General features: G+C 43.0%; 1 protein-coding gene across 3 annotated transcripts in view; it reads right to left on the reverse strand.

The window, feature by feature from the left end:
• Positions 1–17,724, reverse strand: part of LOC308308046 (partitioning defective 3 homolog B-like) — a 438,220-nt gene that overhangs the window by 153,572 nt on the left and 266,924 nt on the right. For all 3 annotated transcript variants that reach the window (XM_080753415.1, XM_080753414.1, XM_080753413.1), the window contains 2 exons: positions 3,390–3,500; positions 627–1,031 (listed from right to left, as the gene is read on the reverse strand). In XM_080753415.1, coding sequence (XP_080609541.1) covers positions 627–1,031; positions 3,390–3,500 — 516 coding nt within the window. The remainder of the gene's footprint in view (positions 1–626; positions 1,032–3,389; positions 3,501–17,724) is intronic.

Below are 17,724 nucleotides of genomic sequence, written 5' to 3' on the forward strand. Positions count from 1 at the left end.
AGACAAGAAGACCCCTGACCTAATCACAACCAACCAGTTGAAGATGCAAATGGAGAAGCGTTCCGACACCATTAGGGTTTTCTGGAACACTGAACATGTATTCTATCGCTTAGTTGACCACTCCAAATACTCTTTCATCTTAAAGGGACAACTTAGTTTTTTTTTTACAACAAGGGTAACATATTTTAGATTGTATTTAGAGAAAAGAAAAAGATGGGTGTTAAAATGTTTTAATTTACTGCTTTCTATCGTTAGATCGGGCTATTAGTGCTACTGTAAATAGTAATAAAGAAATTGCTGCCTTATTGTGTCTAAAAAGTATTTAGCCACTTGTACGCAGGCCCCCAACCACTTGAAATCAAAATAGCTAAAATCGCTAAAACGATAGAAAGCAGTAAATGAAAACAATTTAACGGAACAATCATATCTTCTATTCTCTAATTATAATCTAAAATATGAACGCTTGTTGCTGTACTTTAAAATAACTGATAACTGAAAATGGGAGATTACAACAAGCTTACAACATCGGTGCGTGACACACTTCCACAGAAGACACGCTGAGACTTAATCCAAACGACTGAAATCAGCCATGTAGCGACTGAAGAACTTTAACCTCGTGAACTTGCCTGTCGTTTCCTGCAGGGGGCAGGTGGGCGGGTGGAGACGCGGCGCCGGGTCCCCTGGGCTTGTTGACCTTGGCGTAGAGCCCGTCGAGAGGGTCGCCGCCGTCCGGGGGGGTCATGGCCCCGCCGGGGTCATGATGACCTCCGTGGTGCCCGGGGAAGGCGGGCGGTGGCTGGCGCTGGGGAGAGGGCGTGCGGGCGGCGTTGTGCGCGTGGTGGGGCGCAGCGCCGTAAGGCGGCGACTGAGGCGTCATCATGGGCGGGTGCGGGGCGGAGGAGGAGTCGCGCTCCCTGAAGCTGTGGATGCGGGCGTAGTTGGGGTCTCCGTCGTCGTCCTCCACGTCGGCGTACGCGGCCCCGCCCCCTCTGGTCTGCCGCTCTCGCAGCTCTGTGTGTTTGGCCTCGATCCTGGATGGATGGAGAAGATACCTTTTGTTATCCCGCGGTGGGGGGGGGGGTGATTCAGATTTAAAAAAAAAAAAAAGGCTGTGTGGCAGCCTGGGACTACTGTAATAACTCGGGAAACTCGGGCCTTGGCAATCAATGAGTTAAAGGAGTAGTTCACCCCCAAGATGACTTTTTATCTATTGATTGGTCACACCAAGGAGACACGAGTTCCTTATTTTTTATTTTTTTGTATTTGTTGCATTATTTGTCCTAAGACAAATAATGTACCCCCATTGATTATGGACGGGGACCCAAATGCATGGGCCTGGATGGGGACCCAAATACAAGGCCCTGGATGGGGACCCAAATGCATTTGTGTGAGAATAAATGAGGGTAAATTTACTTGACCCTCGATTCTAAATTTCCCCCTTTTGATTCTGACCCTGATGCATTTGGGTCAACATCCAGGCCATGCATTTGGGTCCCCAAGCAGAATCAATGGGAGTTTTTTTTTTTTTTATCCGACAAAAACAAAAGAATATTATTGAACCCAAGTCTCCATGGTGTGACTAATCAATAGAAAAAATAATAATTTTGGGGGTGAACTACTCCTTTAAGAGCTGGAGCATGGCCCCTCGGACACAGCTCATTGGCTTTACACTGCTCCTAATGGTTGGGAGGGCTCGATGCCGAGGATGAATTTCCCCATGGGGATCGATAAGTATAACTCAGAGAGAGTCAGAGAGAGTATACCACTGTATTGATTTGAATGTATACGCAAATTGAGTAATGTAACCGTAGCCTTGTTGGATGAAAAAAAAAACAATAGTCATGAGTTATGACTATAATAGGTCTATAGGCACTCTGAGAGGTCTCGCTAATTCCACCACACATAGCGAGCCATCACGGAACCACAACTCAGGAATGACAAGCACGGAACAGAGGAGGGGGCGACGGAGAGAATATAAAGAATGGAAAGAATGCTAAAACAATAAAGGAAAGAATGATAGAAACGTTACGAGTGGTTTAGAGATAATGGGCTTCATGAGAGTGAACCGGCATGCAGCTGGAGAAAACGCAAGTGGATTTTGTTTTTTGTAATGGAGAATTCAACTAAGGTTTCGATCTGGACAGATTAAGAGAGCAAAAAAGACAAATGTAACTTTTGGGAGTCGGATACAAGTGGACTCATATATTTCCAGTTATATCAAAACAATAACATTTCTAGATGGATTTCTTTTTACGCAGGACAAGCAGATTGAATTTAAATAGGCAGTGCCTTGATTTTGGTATGTTATTATTATTATATTTCACCTCAAGAAAACCTGATGCGGTTAAAAACGTGCTGCAAGCTTCTTTGGCAAATCGCCTTTTCCATTTGGCAGCGGAGAAGTAGAGGAGAGAGTACACCTACTTCTCACAAAAGCATGGGGGAAAGTCAAATTGGGGTCTTGTGATCAAAACGAGAACATTGCAATGTTATATAAAAACGAAATCTAAAATTTGCCACGGACAAGGACAAGCCTTTACCCCACGGAAACATTTCGTCCGTGTGCATCCATGTTGATGACCCCTGATCAGTGATCATGGGCGGCTGTGGCTCAGGAGTAGCGTAGGTTGAAGCAATAAGACACAAGAGGCGAGTGGTTACCTGGTATTTTACACCGGCTGAGAGGCATAGGGAGACACGAGACGAGTGTCTCCAACCCTATCAGCCGCGGTAAAATACAGGTAACCACAAGCCTCGCGTGGCTTATTGCTTTTTTTTAACGGTTACAATATGGCTACATGAAAAATCATAGACATGTACGAATTAAAACTGTTCTATTTCACTAATAATTCACTATAAGGTCTGCTCTGCAAGAAAGCAGTCCCCAGCTACAAGAAAGTAGTTCCCGGTCAGGCTGCAGAAACAACACAGGTGCAGATAATTGGTGCACTGTGGAATTAAATAACGCACCTGGGTTTGATATAAACTGATTCAAGCAAGGTGTGGGTTATAGTCTCATATACCACAGCAACCAGCCAATCAGAATCAAGGAATGAACTAGCCGTTTTAGAATGGCCAATGAACCATGGGTCGGCGGTTCTCTTTAGAGATGCTCTTTTTCGGCGGTTCAAATCCCGGCTCCTCCTGTCTACATGTCGAAGTGTCCTTGGGCAAGACACTGAACCCTGTGTTGCCTCCAATGGTGTTAGCTCGCCAGTTGCCACCATTGGTGTGAATGGTGAATGTGGGAAGTGAGGACGCTGGCGTCGACTTGTTCGCCGCTTCACTTCCCAATGTATGAATGAATGGAACATTGTAAAACGCATTGAGTTCGCAACATGCTTAGTAAAGTGCTATAAAAATGCAATCCATTCCAGACAGGTCCCCACCTCTCTCTCTCCTCCTTCATCCTCTCCAGCTCCTCTTCACTCAGTATGTCAGACTTCTGCCTCTGCAGGGCCGCCTTGGCCTCGCGCTTCTCCTCCTTCCGTTTCCCAAACCTATGGAGAAGAAGCAGAGAGAGAGAGAGAGAGAGCATTTGAGGGGAGAAGGGAAAAGAGCAAAAAACAACAACACTATAAATCCAACGGCACCACGGTTGATTTACTGACGTGTGTTGTGCGATGGTATGCAGGGACGGCTGGAGCCATCCGCGTCGTCTAATTCACTGGGTTGACTGACGTGCACTCGCATACGCACACACATGCACACCAACTGGATATGAGACGTGAGCAGTGGTGTAAAGTAACATTTAGAGTACATTTACTCAAGTCCAGTACTTAAGTCAAGTACAATTTTGAGGTGTTTGTACTTTACTTGAGTATTTCAAATTTCCAGCACTTCTACTTCTACTCCACTACATCTCGGACCCAAATATTGCACTTTTACTCCACTATGATTATTTGAAAACTTTAGTTACTAGTTACTTTGCTGATATTAAATTGTAATAGTATAAAACATACATTAAGCACTTTAGCCCTATTTTATACCTACTGTATTTGAAAATAGACAATCTACAAGCTCACAACGCGTCATGATGTGACGCGTTGTGAACTTGTAGATCTGCTATTTTCAAACATTTTGTACTTTTACTTTTGGTACTTTAAAGGGGTATTTCACTTTCAAAACAACTTTTGGTAATTTTATCATCTAATCAGGCTTTTATGAACACCCTGAACAGTTTTTAATTAGCTTGATTGAATATTTAGATATATGATGTAAATGTTACCAGGCCCTCCAGGCCCAGGGCCTCTCCCCACACACACCCATTGTAACTTCAAACTTCATTTTAACCATGATAGATTCATTAAAAACACACATTATTTTTTCTGGTGACTCATACTTCCCTCCTAATATGTGAGCAGGCCGTGTTTTTTTGATAATATTTTTCATTTATTTTTAATAATTATTTTTTTGTATTTTTTCCATTTTTCCAAATAATTATTAAAAATAAATGAAAAAAGTTTTCGAAAAAACACGGCCTGCTCACGTATTAGGAAGGTAAAATGAGTCTCCAGAAAAAATTATGTGTGTTTTTAATGAATCTATCATGGTTAAAATGAAGTTTGAAGTTACAATGGGTTTGTATGTGGAGAGAAGCCCTACCACTGCTCCCTGTTGAAAGTGGAATATCCCTTTAAGTACATTTTGATGGCAACACTTTCATACTTTTACTCAAGTACATTTTGAATTCCGGATTTTAATTTGTAACAAAGTATTTCTATATATAGGCCTACTGTAGCAGTCAGTATTGATACTTTTACTCAAGTAAAGAATGTGAGTACTTTTTCCATCACTGCATACGCACATGCACACCAACTGGATATGAGACGTGAGTGTAAACACACACACACACACACACACACACACACACACACACACACACACACACACACACACACACACACACACACACACACACACACACACACACACACACACACACACACACACACACACACACACACACACACACACATGCAAACAGTACCATTCCGTGTCAGAGCCACAGCCTGTGCACTGAGCGTCACGACCGATGGAGTGTTGACATGAATCATCTCTGCTCTCTCTCTCTCTCTCTCTCTCTCACCCCCCCCCCCCCCCCCCCACACACACACACACACAAACTCCATTCCGTGTGTGTGTGTGTGTGTGTGTGTGTGTGTGTGTGTGTGTGTGTGTGTGTGTGTGTGTGTGTGTGTGTGTGCACTGCACATGGTGTGGATCAGTCAGCCACTAATGAAGAGTAGCTCGGTTCACTGTATCAATGTCACATGAAATGCCAATCGTGCCCTTCAGCCACATAAGAAATGCTAACACACACCACACACAATTCCACACTTGTGCAGAGACATGCACACACAGTTGCACACCAGGCACGTGCACACATAGACATCAAAGGGGGCTTGAGCCCCTGCCCTTTTATCTGTCTGTAAAAAGTGCCCTCTCCAGACCATGACTGCAGTTTTTACTATAGTGAAATAAATGTGAATGCCCTCTTTCCGTGCCATAAGCTGAAGGCAGCATTCAAGAGAATTGCAGCATCTTACGTAGAAAGAATTGCCCTCTCTGTATAGAAATCCATGCCGTTATGCCACATCTCCAGTATTGACTTGATAATCGTTAGTTCACTGGGGTGTCATGCACCGAAAATAGCCGACGTCCAAGCTCACAACGCGTCATGCTTGGGCGCGTTGTAAGCTTGGAGATCTGCTATTTTCGATATTTCCACCAAAAGGCCCTTTTAGAAATTTCGGCCCACGCCTTTCTAACATTCTCTGCATGTCCCTGGTTGCACACACACACTATAGATATTCCAATCAAGGTGTAGGGTGGATCACCGTGGATGTCATCTCCTTGAGATGGATCTTTACACACACGCACACACACACATTGTGTGTACTGTACGTAGTTGTTCCACAAGAAATCATAACCACATTCATATTTGATCTCATTTGACCGTCCGATAACCAATAACTCCCACACGCACGTACGTGTTCTGATGTCATGATGGTTCCAGTCTTTATTTAAATTAAAAAGGTAGTAAACGCCCCAACCACGCCCAAACCACGGCCGTCAATATGTGTGTGTGTGTGTGTGTGTGTGTGTGTGTGTGTGTGTGTGTGTGTGTGTGTGTGTCCGTCTGTGTTTGTATGTTTGTGCAATAGTCAATAAAAACAGCCTAGTCAGCACACCCAGATATGCCACAAGTCATTACCTGGTGAAAGCCATGAATCTCTCTCTCTCTCTCTCTCTCTCTCTCACATGCACACACAGACACACAGACACACAGACACACAGACACACACACACACACACACACACACACACACACACACACACACACACACACACACACACACACACACACACACACACACGCACACACACACACACACACGCACGCACACACACACACACGCAGCCTTCTTCCACTGCCCCAGACAACATGTCATTGACTAATTGAATGATAACGGCTTCAGGATAAGCAGACATGCTGACATTTGCTGATGAGCAGCGGTAACAGGGCCTTTGTTTCCGCAGGCCAGAGATATGTACACAATTTGGAGACGATAAGAGTTAAGCGGCATCAACGTTTCTTACAGGAGGGGGACTGCATGGTAAAATGGAACACACCATAATGACGAGCATGGAGGACTGTGTACTGTATTGTTAATGTAACTGCAAGTAAGTAGCCCAAGACTTACAAAACAAATACAGTATACCTGCACAAATGCTTTTAAACTATTAAGGGAACACAAATCTGTGTCACTTTGAACCACTTTTTATGGTTTAACCATTAAACAAATTGCAGATATACTATATAAGCTCACTGCTGCGAGCTTGTAGATCTTCTATTTTTGAATCAATAAAAATGTGTGCAAGACTTTGAATATATTGACCCGATTCTATAAATGTCTTTTAAATCCTTCTTCTAAATCAGTGGTTCTCAAACGTTTTGCTTGTGCCAGCCAGTCAAAGGTGCAAGTACTGTTTTCAGTTTTCACGCCGCGTCCTGGACGGACTAAGCTCACCGGCTGTCAGTCTGTCTGTCACGTCACACTTTTGCCCTACTCTTTTGTATAATAACATGTTCCCCAGGTCTTGTGCGTTGAGACGGCGTGGCGTTCACAACGTGAGAGCCCTACCCCGCCGAACAACAAAGGCTCTGGCATCGGGCTCCAGTGGAGCTAATTTCCTTTGGTGCAACCCAACGCCCCGCTAGGCTGTAAAGAGAGAAGGATATGGTTAATTGAGCCAGTCAAGCATGCTAAATAGTTAATGTCTCCAACATGTGAACCCTGACCTTATAAACATGTTTCATATTTTATTCATTGTGTGAATTTATTAATCTGCTATCCTGTCGGTGGCCCCCGCGATACCCCGCTGCAACGTTTGAAGTATCACCACGCGTGCTCGTGCATTATTTAAAACATTTACGGCCATTTATAACGGGGTGTGTGTGTGTGTGTGTGTGTGTGTGTGTGTGTGTGTGTGTGTGTGTGTGTGTGTGTGTGTGTGTGTCTGCGCAACACGTGCGTGTGCCTATGTGGTGTGTGAGGGGTGCGCGTTCATACTGTACATGCGTTACGCTTTTTTCGTACTGTACATGCGCGCTGGCATGCATTTGTTTGCGCCTACGCGTTGTGTGTGTGTGTGTGTGTGTGTGTGTGTGTGTGTGTGTGTGTGTGTGTGTGTGTGTGTGTGTGTCTGTCTTGGGGAATTGAATGCTCTGATGTATACAGACATTACTGATTGTGTTTGTTTGTGTGTCTGTAATGTATACTTTATGGCTGTGCATCACAGTAAAACCATTTTTTAAAATGAATTGTGTGTAAGTGTGTGTGTACCCAGGTAATAATATGTGTGTGTGTATGTATGAAATGCTTCATGTGGACTAGACAGAGAAGCCTATTTTCTCTTCATATGGGAGGGGGGGGTCCCTTGTGCAGTCAAAGTCTAAGGGGACCAGAGCTCTGTGTTTGTGTGTGTGTGTGTGTGTGTGTGTGTGTGTGTGTGTGTGTGTGTGTGTGTGTGTGTGCGTACGTGCGGCTCACATGGGACAAGCGCTGCTGCTAATTAGCACTACCAACAGTGTTAGGGGCTCAACGTAGATTACCCTCGCCTTCAACTCTTCCTCACCTTAATTTCACCTCTTTTCTTCTTAACGTCTTTTTCTTAATTTTATTTTTACGCCCAACCACCAAGTCTTTCCACCGCGGCGTTTCCTACACAAGTAAAGTCCTCGGTGTTCATTCATTCGTTTGTATCTCAGAGAGGGTACAAACAGAACCAAATGGATGGGACGATATGAACATTTCATATCACGATTATTATGACCAAAGAAATCACGATTTACGATATTATCGTGATAATCAAAACCCATTATCCTGGGGCGGAACATTTGCAAAAAAAAATAGCATATCTACAAGCTCACAGCGCGTTGCGTTGCGTTGCGTTGCGTTGTGAGCTTGTAGATCGGCTATTTTTTGGCAAAGAGATTTGGTAGAGAGTGAAAAAAAAAGACTGTATCAGGTACGTATATTATAAGTACGTTTTACCAATAGAGGGTTTGTGGTACCGGATATGCAGCTCTGCAAATAAAAGGTGAATTGATCCCAGTGCATGACGGAGGACGATTTCACGATGAATTAAATCTCCACGATACGATTATCCTTTAGTGTTTTTATCACGATAAACGATAATATACCTTATCATCCCATCCCTACTTACAAGTCCATTTGGTTCCATTTGTTCCCTCTCAGAGTTAAATGAACAGTGAGGGCTTTACAGTGTACTCTCTCTCTCTCTCTCTCTCTCTCTCTCTCTCTTACCTTTCCCTCACCTCTACCATAGTACCTTCCTCTTCACCTCCTACCCTGGCACGTGCTAAGCACCTCTTGTTCACCTCGGACACCCTGGCTATGGAACTCCTCTCCCTGTCTCTGCACTTAACCTCTCATCCCTTCTCATATCATCCCATTTCCTCTCCTCTGCTCTCTCGCTGCCGGCTCGTCAGCGCACCCTGCCTCCAACTCCCCAAGATGAAAGAAACGTGTCTTGAAAGTGTCATTTGTCACTCACTCATACAGGTACGTACGAGTAGCCGAATGTTGCTGCTAGAGTATTCAAATTCGGGCCGGATTTAGCCTTGGGTTCGGAAAAAATAAATATATAAAAAAAGAAGTTAAGTAGTAATAAGCTAACCTCGCCTACCAGGCTTTCTGGGGGAAAGCCTGGTGTTCGTTCACAATGGGCCGTTTGGTTTCCGCCTAAAGCGCAAAAACCACTAGAAGAAGCGGCGTCGCTTTGATTTGGTTCCCCCCGTTTGTTTCCCCAATCCCTTTTAAAATGCTTGAGTACGAGTAGCCTAGTGTAGTCTTGCCAGTTGCTACGAGTTGGACTAAAAGATGCATATACCAAACAAAATGTTCAAAAGCAAAACTACTCTGCATCAAGGAGTTTATTAGGTAGGCCCCTAAAAGTATGTCCTTGAGCGCAGGGGAATCATTTTGGGTTAAAACTGAATCCGGTTTGATAGTTCCGGCAAATTGTAGTCCTTTGTCTTTGAGGACTACAACATGACGTGTTGTGGTTTCCGCTCCAGACCGGTTACAACCCCGAAAAGTGAAGTGATCCCAGACTAGTAATAGGCTAACCAGCTAATGGTGTCAGAAACTGAACTGGAATGGACAAGTAGTGGACCAAAGGAAGACATGCCACACTCTAAAAACTGCTGGGTCAAAAACAACTCAACTTGGGTCATTTTTGATCCAACTCACGGGTCAAATAGGGACCAATGCCAGGTTTGGTTATTTTAACTCAAGAAATTTGGTTATGAATATTGACCCATAAATTGGGTCAAATAAATAACCAAATTATTTGTTTAAAATGACCCAAGATTGTAGTCAATATGACCCAATTTTTGGGGTTGAGTGGGCTAAATGAATACAACCTACATATGCATGGTCTTTAGAATGACAATGTCAATATTATCTGTCATTAACATAACATCAGAAATGTTTCAGGGTTTCTTCTCAGATGATTTGTTCGAAGATTGGTAATATCAACATAAAAGTGCATACAATATATTATGCAACAATGTTGATAATACTATAGTCAGAATAGTTTAGAGAAGATACACAAAAATAATCTCAGAATTACTATGAGTTCTTCTCTTTCAGACAAGCTGTTGGGGAGGGAGCTCAACCCTAAGCTAGCAGCCAAGCACTTACGGTTAGGGTTTAGGCTCAAATATTGACAAATCAAATTCAGACATATGACAGACAGCTTGCCGAGACAGACACATGGATATGACATATTTAGCATTTTTAGCTCCCAACAGCTTAGAAAATGTCTCTGGAAACCTAGAAAAATGCTTTTCCCAGCATGCTTTGCAAACAGGTTTATGGTGCCTGTCCCCTGATTGGCCCAAAGCTAGACAACTGACCCAAGTATAGGGGTTACCACTAACCCCAAAAACGGGTCACCCCCAGATAAATATTACCTAACTCGAACAACCCTGGAATTGGGTCAAAATAATATCCCAATAACTCAAGGAAGGGTTGTGGCTCTGAGAAATGACCCAGAAATGTGACCTAACACAAATGACCCATGATTTGGGTCAAGAAATGACCCATGAGTTTTTAGTGTGCAGCAGGTGGCCTGGTCACAGAGACAGAGAGACATAGAGACAGAGAGAGATAGAGAGAGAGAGATAGAGAGAGAGGGGTGTACAATATACCTAAATACTTTCTTTATTGCCCCCTCCCTCAGGAATCTACACACACACACACACACACACACACACACACACACACACACACACACACACACACACACACACACACACACACACACACACACACACACACACACACACACACACACACACACACACACACACACACACACACTCGTGCACACACTCCCCAACTTGCATAATGCACACTTTAGGGAGGGAGGAAAAAGAGGGAGGACTGCCAGAGGAGACAGAGAGAGGGATGAAAAGGCAAAATGAGATGTGTGCGTTGTATTGTGTGTGAGCCTGTACGAGTGTGTGTGTGTGTGTGAGAGAGAGAGAGAGAGAGAGAGGGAGAGAGAGAGAGAGAGGGAGAGAGAGAGAGAGAGAGAGAGAGAGACAGGGAGAGAAAGGGCTACACACTTGAGGAGCCCCGGCATGCCAGTGAAACGGTGGCAAAGAGAGAGAGAGAGAGAGAGAGAATAAAGACGGAATCAAAGAAACACAAAGAGAAACAGCTTCCTCTCTTTTCTCCTGCCAACACCCTCGGGCTGAGCACACAGCGCCCACACTGGGCTCCTCTGAGTGAGCGTTCTTGTGCGCGGGCACAGGGGCGTCACAAGGGGGGGTGGGGGAAACTGGTACCTAGTTTCTAGGGCACAAGGTGGAGGGGCCCTAATTATTTTATACTTTAGCTATTGAAAAATAGCAGATATATCTGCTATTTTTGAAAAGTCGTGAAATGTGTGCAAATCTTTGAATATATGTACTTTTTAAGCGAACATTTGTCACTCAAATTTTGCTCCTGGGGGGTCCCTGGAACTAAATATTTTGAGATGGGGGTCTGTGGCCAAATACGTATTATTTTGACATAGAAACAAAAAACATTTTTCAAAAAACCTTAGAAGGATTTGAAATATTCAAAGAAATTTTTTTTTACACGATTTAAAAAAAAATAGCAGATCTACAAGCTCGCTGTGAGCTTGTATATCTCCTATTTTTCAATAGTTAAAGCACAAAATGTGAGTGAATCCTTGTAACCAGGGCCCAGAATTTGGTGTGACACCCCTGCGAGCGCGCGTGTGTGTGCGCGCGTGAGTGAGTGTGCTCATCAATACCTGTGAGGAAAATAAATCCAAAGGATGAGACAAGTAAAGTGGCTTGACTGATGATGTCACTGCGGTGACCTTTGCCCTTCCTCTTTGGTCTGAAAAACCAGAAAGAAGAAAAGGCGCCGTTTCCATGACGGCCGATTACAACGACGTAACAAGCTATTATGGGACTCTCAGGGGAGGGAGATAATGTTCATCTGTCAGTCTTTCTTTCTTCCTACACAGCAAGATCCTCTGTCAACCACTCACACCCTATACTATAGCATCCCAATTCTGAGCATGTAAAGATACGCCCCCAGTAGCTCGCAGAGCTTGTAGATCAGCTATGTTTGGTGAAGGAAGAAACACGGAGGTGACCAAGTATACTGTAGACCAGGGGTCTTTAACAGGGGGTCCGGGACCCCTAGGGGGTCCTCAGGGTTACTACAGGGGGTCCTTCAAATCTTAGGAGGCGCTGGGATCTCGTAGATCGGCTATTTTCGGCAAAGACGTTTGGTGTAGAGGGGAAAAAGAGCAGACTAAGTACAGATTGAAATGTCAAGTTAAGTATTGACGGTTCAAGTGATTATATACGTATCTGAAAACACAAATTGACATGAATCCAAAATACACTGATGATTGCGCTGTCAAACGATGAAACTATATGGAATCTATGTTGTTGTTGGGGTCCCTGCTTCATCCCTCTCTCAACTAAGGGGTCCTTGGCCTGAAAACGTTGAAGACCCCTGCTGTAGACCCTAGGGGCCCTACGAGGGGGCCCTAGACTCTTAGGCCTCTAGTTTGAGGACAGTGACGTTAAGTGACGGGTTTGAGAGTTTGACACACAGCAGTGGGATCAGTGAGGCTGGTGCAAATAGACTAATGAAAACGTACAAGCCACGGCAAGGGCACTTTTATTGGATTTTACTTTGCTCGTTTTGTCATCGGCCTCTGCGTCCTTTCCAGTAGACGTGGTTCTCTAAATAAGGGGGTGGAGGAGGCCAGGGACATGATATTTGTTTGCCATAGATAGATGTGGCTGTCATTAATCAAAGCTGCACACTGTCAGCGGAATATTGCTGACACGCCCCCCCCCCCAGATCACATTAACAGTGGTGGTCTGGTGTCACACTGAACTGATGGGATATTTCACTTTAGCTTCATCAGGGCAGGGTATCAAATATTACAACGTTTTTTATCCAAATAAAGTCACAATATGATATTATATAATCTTTCATGTAAAAAAATAGCAACATGTTCATACGACACACCTGTAGAATAGGACATTAATTTATGTGTTACTTGTGTAACCAGTAAGACGCCTAAGGGCGAAAAGTCTTGACGTGGCCATCTGGCCAGTGATCGGACGAGTTACCCATATATGGAGACCCCTGGTACCCATAGATATTCACAGATAAGGGCTAAGTGTTGATGACATCAGGGATCTCCATATATGGGCAGAAAGGGGATGGTTCCCTTGACATCATAGTGACGTCAGAGCGGGAGAGTCAATCAACAAAAAAGACAAACGTTACCCATACAGACAGACAGATACGGTCAAGATGTGACAGTTTTGAGAGTAAACTGTGACCTACAGTCGTAATGACATCACATCACAATGTCGTCATCACAACTATTACATTCGTCTACAACAATCTAGTAGACTAAAATAGCTGATCTACAAGCTCACAACGTGTCGCATCCACGACACGTTGTGAGCTTGTAGATCAGCTATTTTCACCACAGGAAAACAGGAAGACAGCAGGATGTTTAGACGTTCAGAAACTTTTGGCTTCACAATAAAAGCTTATCAGCTTTCCAAGACAGGCAATGTGGAAAAGGATTACAGATTCTGTGGCATTTCACATTGCAAAAGGGTGCAGGAAGAGTGGGCAAATCAATGCTAAATTGGCTATTTTTTCCAAAAATGTTAAAAAGAAAAAAAGTAATTTGGATAATGGTGTGTAAAATAGATTATCATTTGAACATTTGGGACACAATAAGCCAAACGTTTGTTAGCATTTTTTTTTTTTTTTTTTTTGAAAAAATGTATTATTAACACTTTCAATGCCACTGTTTAACTGGCCTGCACTAGCCCATGCCAGCATTTTTAGCATTTTCACTCATCTCTTATGAATATTTGTAAATTATCTGCTACCACTAGAATTTCACAACCAACACTAGAAGAAAGGGCAACCCTTCTACTTTCACCAAAAAAATAAATTGAGTATTCATCATGTTCGGTTATTTAGTTATCAATAGCTGAATATACCTCGCTCTTGCCAAAAAGAGCCCCCTGAGAACAAAATCCTGAGAAAAATGCGTTTTAGTGAATGAAACTCTCTCAAGCATAAATCTCACTTCAACCTTTTATTTTTGGGTTCTTTGACATCATAGATGTTTACAGTACTTGTTGTCAATAAAATAAAATAAATAAAAAATAAAATAAAACATTTTTTTTCCCGATAAAAAAATTAAAACAATTTTCAATTGTTTTTCCCGATAAAAAAAATAAAATTTTCATTTTTTTCCCCCGATTCCAGTGCTCCATGGCACAACTCAGTAGCACCCTTTAGTTGCACTGAATGTAGTACTATGTATTCATATACATGACATGAGTTACACTATGTGTACACTATATACAGTATGTACAGTTGATGTACAGTATGTACAGTAGATGTACAGTACAGTACATGTACAGTATGTACAGTACATGTACAGTATGTACAGTACATGTACAGTATGTACAGTTACATTACTTATGTGTACAGTATGTACAGTACACATGTACAGTGTGTACAGTGTGTACAGTACACATGTACAGTGTGTACAGTACACATGTACACTATGTACAGTACACATGTACACTATGTACAGTATGTACAGTATACATATACATGACATGTAACGATATTGAAGTTGAATACACAAAAGGAAATACAGCTCAAAACATTCAACGCCTTGTGTGCTTGTAGATCTGCTATTTTCACTACAGCCATTTCTACTAAACAGTCACACACACAAGTGAGGACGCTACACTATCATGTGGACACTTCTTAGCTCAGATTGATCTGTTTGTGGTAAAGCACAAAACATTCTCCCTTGCACAGGGCGACATTACAGCCCTTACAGACGTACCTCGTCTCTTTGCGCATTTTTTTCCCAGCACATATTGTGCAGCGCCTAGCTGGGTAGGTCTTGGCTTTAGTACTCTCAAGTGCAACAAGCTCATGGCCCGCAGCCATGTTGGTAACCAGCCGGGTCTGAGGGTCATAGTAGGGCCTGCTGGGGCGGCGTACAGGCCGTGGGCGGGTCCATGCCTTCACAAGGTTTTGAATGTATGACAAGTGAGTTTGACATGCTCCCTTGGGATTCTTAGCCTGGTACAAAACAAATGAATTGAATATGCAGAGCTGAAAAAGATAAAATACAAACTTATTTGTCCACTTGGTGGTTTTCCTCGCAAAGAAATAATAACTCTGCCGTTGGTCTAATTTGTCAACGCCACACATGTATTTGTTGTACTCAACAATACAGGTAGGCTTCTCCATTTCAATTAGCTTGCCTGGCTCTCTCCTACCGTTCTGCTTTTTCTCACCTCTCTTCCATACCCAGACGGTTTCAACCGTGTCCCAGTGGAACGTAGAGAGCATGCGGACAATATTCTTGTCTCTCCAGGCCAGGGTCATCAGCCTGCCATTGTGTCTGACTAGTTTCTCCCCGCTCGGTAGGTTGGAATTGGTCACATAATTGACGGCTGGGGCTGCTCCCCTGTTTTTACGGAGGGTCCCACAGCTATGTGTTTTCAGGTTCAGGAGCTGTTCAGAGAGCTTGGTGCTCATGTAAAAATTATCCATAAATAGTTTGTACCCACTCCCTGCAAGGCCCCCAAGCAGATTGACAACCGTGTCTGCCAGGGAACTGTACTGGCCACAGTATGGCTGCATGTTGTGGCAGTAACCAGTCTTTGAGTCACATAGAATGTACGACTTGATGCCGTAGCGCACTGGTTTTTGGGGATTGTACACTTTGAAGCTGAGCTTTCCCCGCCACAGAAGTGTACCCTCATCAATTGAAATATTCTCACTTGGCTGGTACAATTCCCTGAACTTCTTGACAAGGTAGTCCAATACTGTGCGAATTTTGAACATCCTGTCTGTACCGTCATTTACCTCTTTATTATCAACCCTGTAGTGCAGAAATCGCAGAATAATTTGGAACCTGTTGCGTGACATAGTTTTATTGAAATATGGTGTAGCCACAACCTCATCAGTAGACCAGTAAAGTGACAAATCTGGCTTTTTTATAATGGATGTAAGAAAAAGGAGGCCAAAAAACTTTTTGAGTTCATCTAGGTTCACCTCTTTCCATGCATACATTCTGGACTGTGGTGCTTTAGTCAGATCAGCTGCATCGATGGATTTCTTTGCATAAAGGTTAGTCTGTACAACTACCTCTTCAAGCAGGTCATCTGTCAAATACAACTCCAGGTAAGCGACTGGCTGATCACAGTCCAGCAAAGCGGCATCACCGATAAGTCCAGGTTCTGCAGTAAAGTCAAACTCCTCTGGGTCCCAATCCTCTAGCTCGAACCAATCTGGATCAAGGTCAGCTGGAAGTTGACCTCTAGGCCCACTGGACGGTTTGGACCCACCACCTCTGCTACGTGGTTGACCTGTAAATTATAAAAATAGATTACCATAAAATACATATTTCTTTTATTTGTGTGGTGAGTAAGAAATGACATGACTAATTGTATCTAATATTTATATTTTCAGACTTTCTTCATGGAAAGAGCTCAGCCTACGAACTAAAAAGGTTATTAGGCCTCCATTTTCTTATCTCCATTGTAAAAAAGCCAGAACTGGAGCTTTACTAGTCTACATATGAGGTGGTGGCTACACTACATTTCAAGAAGACTGATTATACTGTGATTTCTGCACTACACGGTTGATAACAGTGAGGAAAACAACTGTACAGACAGGATGTACAAAATAAGCCCAGTATTAGACTACCTTGTGAAAAAGTATTGTGAAATGTATCAGCCAAGCAAGCACGTTTCAATCTAAATGTCTCCACTAGGCCTGATAGCCCATGTTGTTATGATTCAGCCTTCTGACTTGTGCCTCCTGGCAGAACTACAGACTGACTTTGGTAAGTGTCATGTACAGAAAAAAACTACTTTTGTATTGTCACCTCGAGTTTTCCCAGCAACAGGTTGGTAGCTGGGAATAGATGCATCGCTCGCCGATGCGTCGCTCGCCTCTGTGTTGCTCGCCTCTGCGTTGCTCGCCTCTGCATCTGAAGTGAAATCACAGTAAAATATATAATTATTATTTACATCCTCCATGACTTTATGACACCTGAGAGAAGACTTTTACAGTTGTCCTGTGGGATTTTAGATTTGTAAATGATAAAAGCAATGAACAAACAGGTTTCAAACAGATAAGATACAAATGAACTTCATTCATTGACTTGTATGACTTACTGTATACAATGCATAGCATTCAAGTGCAGCTTTCAGTGCACTCTCACTCAGTGTCACACACAATTACAGTACAGTAGCCTACTATGTATACATACATGACATGAATGAGAGAATATAGATTGAATATAATACAGTGAAGAAACTACAGCGCAAAACAACAACTACAGTACAGTAGCCTACTATGTATGCATACATGACATGAACAGGTTTCAAACAGAGAAGATAAAAATTAACTTCATTCATTGACTTATTGTATGACTTACTGTATACAATGCATGAGCTTCTGTTGTGAAACTAGAGAGAGAAAATCTTACCTCCAGTGTTACTGTTTACACATGAAGATGTGGGACCACATGTTGGCTGTTCACCCTCATCATCCTCTGTGTAAAAAAAAAAAGAAAACA

The sequence above is a fragment of the Nannobrachium achirus genome (assembly GCF_963921795.1).
Source record: "Nannobrachium achirus genome assembly, chromosome: 22".
NCBI lineage: Eukaryota > Metazoa > Chordata > Actinopteri > Myctophiformes > Myctophidae > Nannobrachium > Nannobrachium achirus.